The sequence below is a fragment of the Diorhabda sublineata genome, chromosome 5 (assembly GCF_026230105.1).
Source record: "Diorhabda sublineata isolate icDioSubl1.1 chromosome 5, icDioSubl1.1, whole genome shotgun sequence".
NCBI lineage: Eukaryota > Metazoa > Arthropoda > Insecta > Coleoptera > Chrysomelidae > Diorhabda > Diorhabda sublineata.
This window is the reverse complement of record NC_079478.1, coordinates 29,091,799-29,103,460: the sequence shown is the minus strand read 5'-3', so window position 1 is coordinate 29,103,460 and position 11,662 is coordinate 29,091,799. Positions and strand designations below refer to the sequence as shown.

The 11,662-nt window shown below is 32.7% G+C and overlaps 1 protein-coding gene across 1 annotated transcript; it reads right to left on the bottom strand.

The window, feature by feature from the left end:
- Positions 1–64: 64 nt before the first annotated feature.
- On the bottom strand, positions 65–4,730 carry LOC130443888 (DNA replication licensing factor Mcm5). The gene is made up of 10 exons (XM_056778770.1): positions 4,458–4,730; positions 4,144–4,399; positions 3,912–4,084; positions 3,611–3,851; positions 3,100–3,537; positions 2,821–3,045; positions 2,656–2,748; positions 1,540–1,655; positions 1,165–1,436; positions 65–416 (listed from the first exon to the last, which is right to left on the bottom strand). Exons 1-10 carry the CDS (start codon positions 4,607–4,609, stop codon positions 187–189), a joined length of 2,196 nt encoding a protein of 731 aa, XP_056634748.1. The 5' UTR covers positions 4,610–4,730; the 3' UTR covers positions 65–186.
- Between the last annotated feature and the right edge of the window lie 6,932 nt (positions 4,731–11,662).

Below are 11,662 nucleotides of genomic sequence, written 5' to 3'. Positions count from 1 at the left end.
ATTAATAGTTTTATAATCGGGGGCTGATGTAGCTGATAGGCGACCTTTTAAATTGAGCACAAACTTGGTTTTTAAATACTTATAATGTATAAAAAGATAACAAATTACTGAGAGTTTGAAAGATCTCAATTATTAAAAAGATATTTCCATAGATCGGAAAGCTCTTGAAACTATTTCAAGCACAATTTAACTTATTCGATACAGTAATTTCCTTTGCATACGATGTTGTAATTGACCTCTTCTAATCATTGCTTGTATAACTTTAAGTATGGCTCCTTCTGGATATTGTTGCTGGACAAAATCTTGTACTATAACTGACTGGGACACTTGTGTACCTATTGCAAATCTTCGTTTGAGTTGCTTTTCTACACGAACCAACATTTCATGGTCTTCTTCTGTTATAAAGCCTTCTGCACCTGAAAAATTTTGAACATTGAAAAAAAAAATTTGGCACTGAAAATTTTTAATTCATCATAAAAATAACATATTATCTAGGTGATTTGTATTAATGTTTTAAGTTCGAGATTCAACATTTAAAATATTTCCAATTAATATTGGTACTCAGTTTTGAGTTTATTTGGCCAAGATGCATTACAGTTCATTTAGCAGCATTTAGAGGTCAGCATTAGGGGTTATCAAAGATTGTGGCTCTCATTGTTACTCTCATTTATTCATAAAGTCATAAGACAGTCTCAAATGTTCAAGACCAGATATTTGCAAGCTTGGCAGATTCTCCCTTTTTTAAATTTGTCTTCAACCAATCTGATCACAGGAATGGTATGTTCTTCTGCAATGGAGTTAAGCTTAGGTAATTTCCATTCTTCCAACAAGTCTGTAGTTTCTACACCTTGCTAAAATATTGCCTTGTCCAATGTTACTGTCCATTTCACAGGCAATTGCTCTATTTGGTTCAATAATCATGGTGTAAAGCTATTCAGAAACCAAGGACTACATCCTACTTTCATCTATTTTTCTGCCAGATGTTACATTGCACTTAGATAGAATGTTGTTACATAACTTGATAATTATTTTGAAAGATAGTTCTAAATGTTGGTTAAAAAAAAATAGGTTTGAGACGTTTAAATCAGTTTTATTATATTTCTAATAAAAAATTTTGTTACTTTATAATGAGATCTCAAATGTTGAAAATGGGAAATGGCTTACCACTAAGGTTTCCACTCATAGCAGCATCCAAAGTTGAGACTTTGAACAATCTCAGAGCTTCATCCACATGAGTTTCAGTAGCAAACGGTTGTAGTTGCATTTTTGCCAAGCTTTCAGATATTCGAATTACAGCTTCTAACTGTCTGACAGTAATAGGTATTGAACTTTTTTTATCACATTCTTTGTCATGTTGATTAGTTCCAGTGCGCATCATGACGTAACGTCTTTTTAGTTTTTCTGCAGCATCATGGTTTAATCTGGGTCCACAATGTCTAAACAGATAATTTAGTTGGATAGTGATTTAATGATCAGATATTTATAGCTCTTATGATTTTCATATTATATGATAATATTAATGCATGAAATCATATTTACCTCCGACAATAGTTTATGTACTTTTTAATAAACTCTAATGATAATTCTCCATCTTTGGAATCCTTTGCTGTTTCTCCCGCATTCATATGAACTCCCATAATATGTTTTGCAAGTGTCTACAACAACAATAATTCATGTATTAACAATAGAATTAAGGAAAGCTTGGAAAAAATATGGCTGAGTATCCAGAAACTCTTCTACTAAAGATACTAGATTTTGATTTTATGTGCATATGACCTACTTTATGTTCAAATAAGAGTTCCCTTAAGGTAACTAGCTCCCTTTGAATATAATTGTTTAGTTAGTATCCCAAAATTCAAACTTGGTATAATGAACCTCGTGATATAAGGCTAAGTGGCCTGTCTTTAGAGAAAACGATCAATACTTAGAGAAGTAGTGAGAAAATGTGGTACTAAATTATTTAATAACAGCTGGGTAGGCTCAGCGCCCAGACCAACTTCAAAATTTTGGTGGTGATTTAGAGGAAGGACGACTGGAGACCTGGTATAAATTGAAAGGGTTTTGAAAAAAAAAGTTATAAAAAAATTTAAAGGGAAATGTAGTACGTTCTAGCCAGAACCTGATCGGATTAAAATTTATCTTCCAATGACCTTAACCGATTGAGTTTGGTGTGGGACAAATTGGAAAGGGAAGTCAGAAAACAATGTCCTTCACATCTTTGGAATATCCTAAAAATTGAATGGAACACAATAGACGATTATTTCATAAAATTTAGAGGCTTTAATTTTAATATTACTATATTTTTATCTATATATTTTCTTTAAAATATAAAATTTGACTGGTAGTATATATTCAATCAAATTCTACATCAGCACCTCCAAATCACAACAGTTTGAGAAGCAATACAAAGTTATCACAGAAAACAGAAACTAAAATGTGGAGGAAGAAACTACAGTATGAGACCACTAAAATATAGTTTATAGAATGCAAAATTTTCATTATAGAAAATATAACATGGAATAGAGTATAATTTAACAAAATACCAACATTTTCAATTAATACAAGTGGTTTTATTCCCAATGCAATATCGTTTCCATAATAAATTATGAGCTGTAGATTTATATTTTCAGATAAAATTGTCTACTTATAACTTACCATATCCCTCTTCTTATCATGTTCATCTTTAACAATGAAAATCATATCAAAACGAGAGAGTATAGTTGGCAGGAAATCTATATTTTCTTCACCCTACAATTGCAAATATTAGTGCAAATTTTAAAAACTCATGTCTATACAAAGCGAGAATGTATTACAACATACCTTTGTTTCATCCCATCTTCCAAAAATACTATTTGCTGCAGCAAGTACAGAGCATCTAGAATTCAAAGTGGTTGTAATTCCTGCTTTGGCAATAGATATTGTTTGTTGTTCCATAGCTTCATGAATTGCAACTCTGTCATCTTCTCTCATTTTATCAAATTCATCAATACAAACAACTCCCCCATCTGCTAAAACCATAGCTCCACCTTCCATTACAAAATTTCTCTTAAAATAAATTTCCATTTGAAACATAACTTTTGATATGTACCAAATACTTACTGTAGCTGGATCTCTCATAACAGAAGCAGTTAAACCAGCTGCTGAACTTCCCTTTCCAGAGGTATAAACGGCAATCGGCGAAACTTTTTCCACAAATTTCAACAATTGGGATTTTGCAGTTCCTGGATCACCAAGTAATAAAATATTGATATCTCCTCTTCTTGTTAAGCCATCAGGTAGTCGTTTCCTAGAACCACCAAAAAGGAGGCAAGCAATTGCTCTTTTGATATCTTCAAATCCATATATAGAAGGAGCAATACTGGTCGCTATTTTATCATAAATATTAGGAAGGGCTGATAATCTTCTGAAAGTATTTTCTTCTTCAGATGATATTATAGAACATGCAGATGATCCTAAGCCTTCACTGTCAAGTTGGATACCAACAACTCTCATGTATGAAGTCCGAACACCAGTTAAAGCCTTTTCTCTTCCTTCTTTCTGAAATTTTTATATTTTTATATTCAACCTTCAAAGATGTAACATTTTTCATTAAAAAATAGAATAAACTTACTCTGGAAGCTCTGTTAATTTTTTTAATACAAAATATGCCTAAGACTTGAACTCTATTACCAGGCACAACCCTCTCACATAAGTATCTGTCACAGTACATAGTAATATGTCTTGGAATTTCTCCCTGTGGGATACCATCTGGAAGCTCTTGTAATTTCAAAATTTGAAAGTCTACGCAATGACACTTATCTGGCATAATGAAATAAGGGTCCATAGGACATTTTGGTCTACCTGCTTGTTCCCTAAAATTAATATAACAAAGTTTATGGAGTAATAATTATCAGTTTAAAAACATAGCATACGTATTGCATTTTCTGGGCAAAAGATATCCTTCAAGTCCTGGTTTTACAGGCAAGTTTGGAATAATATCACTGCATGTTCGGCATTGGATGGATATTTTTGTTGCTTTAGCTTTAATACCCGATGCACTAATCACAATTCCAGGAATTTTTGCTAATCTGGATACTACTTCTGACTAAAATAATATATAAACTTCAGTAGAAGAGTTAAGATTATAATATAAATTTATTTTACCCTCAAAGATCTTAAGTCTGAAGGATTTGCATCAGATGATAGCATAATTTGAATATCCTCAACTTTTTCTTCACCTTCAGGTCTAGGCGCTGTTAATTCATCTGCTACTTCTTTAGCGGCTTCTTCAAAGAGCATAAGATGATCTGTAGGTTGTTTGTATAATTTATCAGCCAGATTTTCATCAAAGCTACCAACATCTTCAATATTCACCTCTAGATAATATTGTCGTAAATTATAATTCCTTTTTAAATTATCCCTATAAAAATCGTTAACTATTATAATAAACGTATTATCTTTATTACATTAACATATACCTGTATTTGTAGTTAAAATTGTCTGTATGGTACTGGCGAATAAATTCTTTAAATTGCTTTTTAATCGCTTGTAAATTGATCTGATCATTGGGAGTATCTTCTTGAGCAAAATTTGAACTGTAATACGTTCCTGGATCATCAAAACCTTCCATATTTGTTTAATGAAATTAAACTAAACGATACTATAAACTAACTCAAACAAATCGTTTTGGCGGGAATATACATAAAGTGACTGATTGAGGTTAGAAGCTATTTCTCGCGTTAACTATACCTGAATATACATCAGTTGCCTACGTTGTGGCAATGAAATGACGCGTACGCGCTAAATTTAAAACGAATATGAAAATCCAAATTAATGCAGAGTGTAGAATTTAAATTTCATAGTAGTTGAAGGAGTTAAGCACTTCCATTAAATGGCTTCTTTCCATCAAATCACAGTTCACATATGGTTTGTGGATCAAATTCGCCATAAGTGCATCGTTCCTCTTAAAGGCAATTACGATTTCTGTGGTGCCCGGATTTGGGTAAATCATTTTGTAAATCGATCCATAATAAGTCGAAAATAAGGAATAAAATTTTTCTATATCTCGCTTCTTTCTCGAGATATCGATATCGATAAAATCTTTTGTTGTTTGTTGTGACTTCAAGTATCTATATCTCATATACGAAGCGAGATAACCGAAAATTTTATTCTTCATTTTTGTTTTATTTTGGGCAGATTTACAAAATAGCATAGCCAAATTCTGGCGCCACGGAAATTGTACTCTCCCCCTCTCAACCATTTCCTTTGAATTCCAAATTTTTTGTGTAGATGTAAATAATTTGGAATGGTGAATGTCATGAGTTTTTTATGACATAAATGTAGAGAATTTTTAGATCTACAATTTTGGTTTGAGGTTTTTTTTATAAAATTTTTCGTTTTCGAGAGAGATCCAAAAAAACTCAAATTTTGACCTTTGTTTCCGAATAACTTTTGTAGCGCACATAGGATCGATGGGGATTTTTAAAACTTCACTTGTAATGGTAAACCCCAGCACTCCACCAATATTTGGCTTTCCAGGAATTTGTGTTATTTGACAACTAAATTTTTGTCTAAATTGACCGGACTATAATACAATTTTTTTTATTAGGTTTGGGCGATATATGACTCTAGCTGTTTATTAAATAATGGTAGGGTCAACTACTAGTCTATTAAGTATTTTGGGAGAATAAAACTAATAATTGTTGTATAATTCTAAGTATATTGCACGAGTACCCATAAAGTTACATATAAGAAACAACACTACTGATAAAAGGTTTTGTAAACTCTTATAACTAGTTCGATTTATACAGTGCTTTTCAGATAAAAGTATCCACCTTTAATAACTTTTGTAATACTGGTAATCCAAAAACACGTCAATTTATGTTGGAAGGGGCAAGCATTATGGCTTATTTAAACTTACTGGAAAAGCCACCCCCTCACCCCTAGCAGCATCCCCTTTATTTTTTAAATTACTTTTCATATTTTTTATGTAAAATTTGGATACTCCTCTTTGAGCTGATTTCAAAAATGTATAATACTTGTAGGTTAAAGTTGTTAGTTTATGAGATAAACAATTTTTCTTTTACTTTACACAAATTTTACTTATTATTTACTTTCACCTTATTTGCCTGTACTAAAATGGGTTGTACAACAGTTCAAACTCTTTAATCTTTTTAACTGTGCTATTTATTCTACTTAAAAAATCCAAACAACAAAAAACTCTACTTTTTATTAAAGTTTGACATTGTCAATTAGAATTTGTAGTCACTATTGATAGTGTAATTTGATACATTGGGTTGTACAACAGTTCAAACTCTTTAATCTTTTTAACTGTACTATTTATTCTACTTAAAAAATCCAAACAACAAAAAACTCTACTTTTTATTAAAGTTTGACATTGTCAATTAGAATTTGTAGTCACTATTGATAGTGTAATTTGATACATTGGGTTGTACAACAGTTCAAACTCTTTAATCTTTTTAACTGTGCTATTTATTATGAAGTTACAATAAGTGTTCAAAATGAGTACCATTCACTTCCATACAATGATATAATCTATTTTGAAATGCCTCTCTGACATTGCTTAATACGGCTGGATTTAATTGTCGACATTCATTTTCTATCCTCTCTCGTAAATCATCCAGAGATTCTGGTTGGGTAGCATAAACTTTTGTTTTTAAATACCCCCATAAAAAGAAGTCTAGGGGTGTTAAATCCGGTGACCTAGGTGGCCACTCCATCATCTGCCCCCTTCTACCTATCCAACGAGCGGGGAATGTTTCGTTTAAAAATTGTCGGACAGGCATAGCATAGTGTGGGGGAGCTCCGTCTTGTTGAAATACCAGTAAATCTTCGGAAAGGTTATCATCATTTTCTATTATTGTTGTAATACGTGGGTCAACCCCTTCCCTGAGTAACTCAAGGTATGATTCACCATTTAAATTTCCGTTGATGAAGAAATGTCCGACAATGTGGTCACCTAGGATACCACACCAAACGTTTAACTTTTGGGGATGTTGTCTATGGAATTCACGCATAATATGTGGATCACTTTCAGCCCAATATCTACAATTATGCCTACTTACTAAGCCATTTAATGACCATGAGCATTCATCAGAAAAGCAAATATTGTTTAACAATTGTGGATTGTTATTGATAATTTGCGTCATTGATTCGCAAAACTCTAGACGACGATCAAAATGATCTTCATTCAACTCGTGCACCAACTTAACTTTGTATGGGTGGTACTTGAATTTATGTAGAACTCGGAAAACTGTAGAAGATGAAACACCGATCGCTCTACTTATTGTTGACAACGATTGGGGTTGTTGAGCCTCTAAGCTGACTTGCCCTAAAATTGCCACTTGGATTGCTTCGTTATTTACGAGTCCCTCTCGCTTATGCACTTTATTGCAAACAGACCCTGTTGTGGTAAATTTCTCCATCAGTTGAATTACATACTTATGAGTTGCATGTCTTCCGTCATGTAATTCGTTAAATATTCTAGCAGCAGCTCTTGTACAATTATTTTTTTGGTAGTATAAACCTACAATTTCAATTCATTCTTGCAAAGAGTAAACCATTTCAGAGAAACAAAATAAATAATGTATCAAATTATACTATCAATAGTGACTACAAATTCTAGTTGACAATGTCAAACTTTAATAAAAAGTAGAGTTTTTTGTTGTTTGGATTTTTTAAGTAGAATAAATAGCACAGTTAAAAAGATTAAAGAGTTTGAACTGTTGTACAACCCATTTTAGTACAGGCAAATAAGGTGAAAGTAAATAATAAGTAAAATTTGTGTAAAGTAAAAGAAAAATTGTTTATCTCATAAACTAACCACTTTAACCTACAAGTATTATACATTTTTGAAATCAGCTCAAAGAGGAGTATCCAAATTTTACATAAAAATATGAAAAGTAATTTAAAAAAATAAAGGGGATGCTGCTAGCGGTGACGGGGTGGCTTTTCCAGTAAGTTTAAATAAGCCATAATGCTTGCCCCTTCCAACATAAATTGACGTGTTTTTGGATTTTTTCTAAATACCAGTATTACAAAAGTTATTAAAGGTGGATACTTTTATCTGAAAAGCACTGTACATATATTTATTACGATATTCTGAAGTGCAGGGAACATGATCTCACTTGTCTATAGCTATAAAGTAAAATTAGTTAACTAATAAAAACAAATGAAATGAAATGTCGCGTTTGGTTCTTTTGTACATAAGAACAACAGAAGCAGCCGTAGATTTCTCTACATACTTACTAACAATATTTGTTATTGAATTGGAATATTCTAATCAAATTTTTCATTATTATCATTGTCAACATCATCACTAAGACAATCACATTTTTCTTTTTCTTCTGAGCTTTCTTTCTCTTTGCTTCTGTTACTATCTTCTAAATCAATATGGAAGTTGCTTTCTGAAGGATCGATTTTGTAATCTTTTTTCCCTACAGACCTTTTACCTGACAAATTACTTATACTTCTTACTGATTGATTTTTTTTCTTCCCATAAATTTCTCGTAATTGATCTTCCAACTCCTCTCTTGTAATTGGATATTTTATCTGCAAAAATTAAAAAAGTAGCAAAATATTGCATGTGCTCTTAAAAACGTTTCTAAGACGTTATACAGAGGTCGGCATAAGTCGAACAACGCTTTCGAAAAATAGGCATAGGTCCGGCAATGCTGTAGAAAAAGATTAAAACGAAGCATGGTCGTGCTGTGTCTGTGTCATGATAACACTTGCTCGTCGAGTAGACGCGTTTTCAGACTGAATAACCAATACAAGTTCACGCATCTGAAATCTGAAACGCATGCACCCGAGTTTACCGTCCGCGTTTCCTCCACGAACTTCAAGAGGTTGATTTCGTTTACAAATTGGAATTTCGCGAGCGGATACAGTCAGGATGAACTGCAGTTTCAGCTCTCCATTTTGAGGTCGGTAACCTTCAAGCCTTTAAGGTTTCTACTTTTATTTGTAGAGACATTATTGCTGATATACATTCATAATATTCTTTTATAAACTATGGGGATAGTTTCCCTCATTAATTCCCTTATAAGTTTAGTTTAATTTTTTCACATATTGTTACCTGAGACTGCCTTTCAAATAATGTAGGTTGTTTTTGAACTCTTCCGTACATTAACATCATTCTCATTTTATGTTCTTCATTTCTCAGTTTTTCTTCATCTTTTCGTAGTTGTAGTCTCATTGCCAAATCCTCTTCGTGGCTATAGTCCAAATAATGCCAAACGGGTTTTTTACGAAATAACTTTTCTCGCCATCTAGCTTCATCTCTTCGTTGCACTTCTTCTAACTTTTTATACATTGCCATTTCAATCTTCTGTCTATAACAAGAAAAAATCGATTTATTGAAGAAACTAGCTCTTTATAAATATGACGAAAAAGAAAAGATAGACAGTGATTAGAATGTTTCTATTTTGATAAAACCAACTTCTTGCTGACTTAGCAACCGGGCTAGTAGACTCTTAATACTTTGAGACTAAACTGAATTTTATCGATTTCGGTCAACCTCTAATAAAACTTTCAGTTGGTATTCAATGAATATTGATTTAAAATAGCTCAAATCAAAAATTTTGATTCTAAAAGGGTTTGATAAAGAGCACGACACTAGGGCCTAAGTTTCCAAAAAACTGTTTGCCTGGAACGACTAGAATGGTTGAAGTTGGACATAAGACTGTTGATATTAACGCTTCGTAGTAGACAGTGGGCGGTCAAGAACCTTCTTAAGCTACCAAAGGACAATGTTATATATAATCAAGCACCTCGAATTGAATCTTTTAACGTCACTGGGCAACTTGTAAAGGGTGCCTATATTTTTGAATCTCCTATGTGTGAGTACTGGGTACATTCCGGATCTTTCGTGATACCTATTGATGGAGATGGCATTATAGATGATCTATCAGGTACAAAGACTCACCAGTCGTATCTAGCGCCTGTTCATTGGCAAGAGAAGATCTATGTCAATGTGCCTTAGCTGGTCTTATTTCAGGTGTATCCATACACTAGACTACTTAGAGATGTGATAGCTACTTCTGGAGCCATATAAGTAACAGGTGGCTCCATTATACAGTATTGCGAGCTGGAATCTCCTATTCACTGTTGTCTGTGAGTACTTGCGTCCAGATTTTCGTATGGCCTGTAACTTTTACTTGCAATTCGTTGAGTCTAGGATAAGGTTTCAATTATCTCTGAACCAGAAACACCTCCGTTGAAATAACATCATATATGTCCCCAGTAAACATTTACTGGGATACATATATGCCTCAAAATATTACTGAGAAGAAAAAGGTCTCTACTGCTATTGTTCTAGATGCAGCTCGGACGTTTGACAGGCGTAATGAAATTGAGTTTAAATCAAATAATTTTTTGCCTAGAAGTATAAACACATCAGAACTTACTCGGAGGTAAAGAAACGTAAGGTGCCACAATAGAGCAATAGGACCTGTACTGTACTAAACTTAATTGGTGATATTGTCGACGAAATTAAACTTTAGCTAACGTATCAATACTACAATTTTGATAGTAGGCAACTAACACAATGCAATCCAATAATGGAGATTGAAGTTGGATGTTTATAAATTAGAAATTGTTTTCAGTTAGCTCTAGAAATTGATTGGTGTTACCTTGATGACTGAATTCTAAGAATTGCTGCTAAATTTGAAGTATTTATAGATGACATATCAAAGGAACACGGCGTTACCGTTTTGGACGATGAACTCTTACTGCTAGCAGAAGACTGTCTTAATTGTTTTCGTGCCTGAAATTTTATTCACTTTTAATTGGAATTGGTTATTATAAAAAGAAAGAAAAAACATGCTAAAAGAAAATTTGTTAAAAATATGATGAAATTTTTATACAATAATTATTAATAATATAAGTTATAATCAATGTATACTCTTTTAGAAGTCTTCAGCTTGTAAGGTCTGGGGCTGGTAGTAACAAATTCATTTTTAATGTCTTCTAGTTCCTTCTCAAATTTGTCGTGATAGATCTTATAGTTAGGAATATTTCTGCTTTTCTTAATTTTCTCTTCTTTAGGTAAAGTGCTATAAGAACGTGGACATACATTCATCTTCGGTTGCGTCTTTTCTCGTTTTGCCATGGATGGTGGTAATGAAGCAGCTTTGAGCATTTCTTCAGCTCGAATTTTTTTCTGCAGTGCTCTGAATCGAAGATAAAAAATCAATATAATGAATAATAGCATAATATTTTTTGAAGTAAAAAATGCTTCAATATCTGTTGAAAGTCTGTGATACCTCTTTCTATTTGATTTGAATGATTCGTGTTGGCGTGCAACTTACGAGGTGTAATACAAAATGCAATGAAAGAATTTTTATTGTTTCTCACGAAATGTCAGAATCTATCTTTCTATAGTGAAACTGTCTTACTATTTACAAATGTTGTAAGCGATTTAAGTGGATAATTTCGATAGTAGGGACGTTCTTTAACCTTAAAAATAAGTCCACGAATCTGTTCGTTTAAATAGGTGAAAGCTTAAACTGTGTTCATATCTCATATAAATTCTTGTGTTGAGTAGAATTTGGCAAAATTTTTTTCGCCGCATGTGATTTAAGTCAAGTGACGCGCACATTTCTTACTAAAAAAATTTTTGTCGGATATGACGAATACTATCCGGCAGTTGTCGGTTTGTCAA

What these genes read in the sequence shown, in the direction of transcription:
- LOC130443888 (XM_056778770.1), bottom strand. Translation starts at nt 4,609, where the DNA reads ATGGAAGGTTTTGATGATCCAGGAACGTATTACAGTTCAAATTTTGCT. An exon ending in TTGCCCAGAAAATGCAATAC is followed by an intron (nt 3,852 to 3,911) that starts GTATGCTATGTT and finishes TATTAATTTTAG; the next exon opens with GGAACAAGCAGGTAGACCAA. An exon ending in AAATTAACAGAGCTTCCAGA is followed by an intron (nt 3,538 to 3,610) that starts GTAAGTTTATTC and finishes TAAAAATTTCAG; the next exon opens with AAAGAAGGAAGAGAAAAGGC.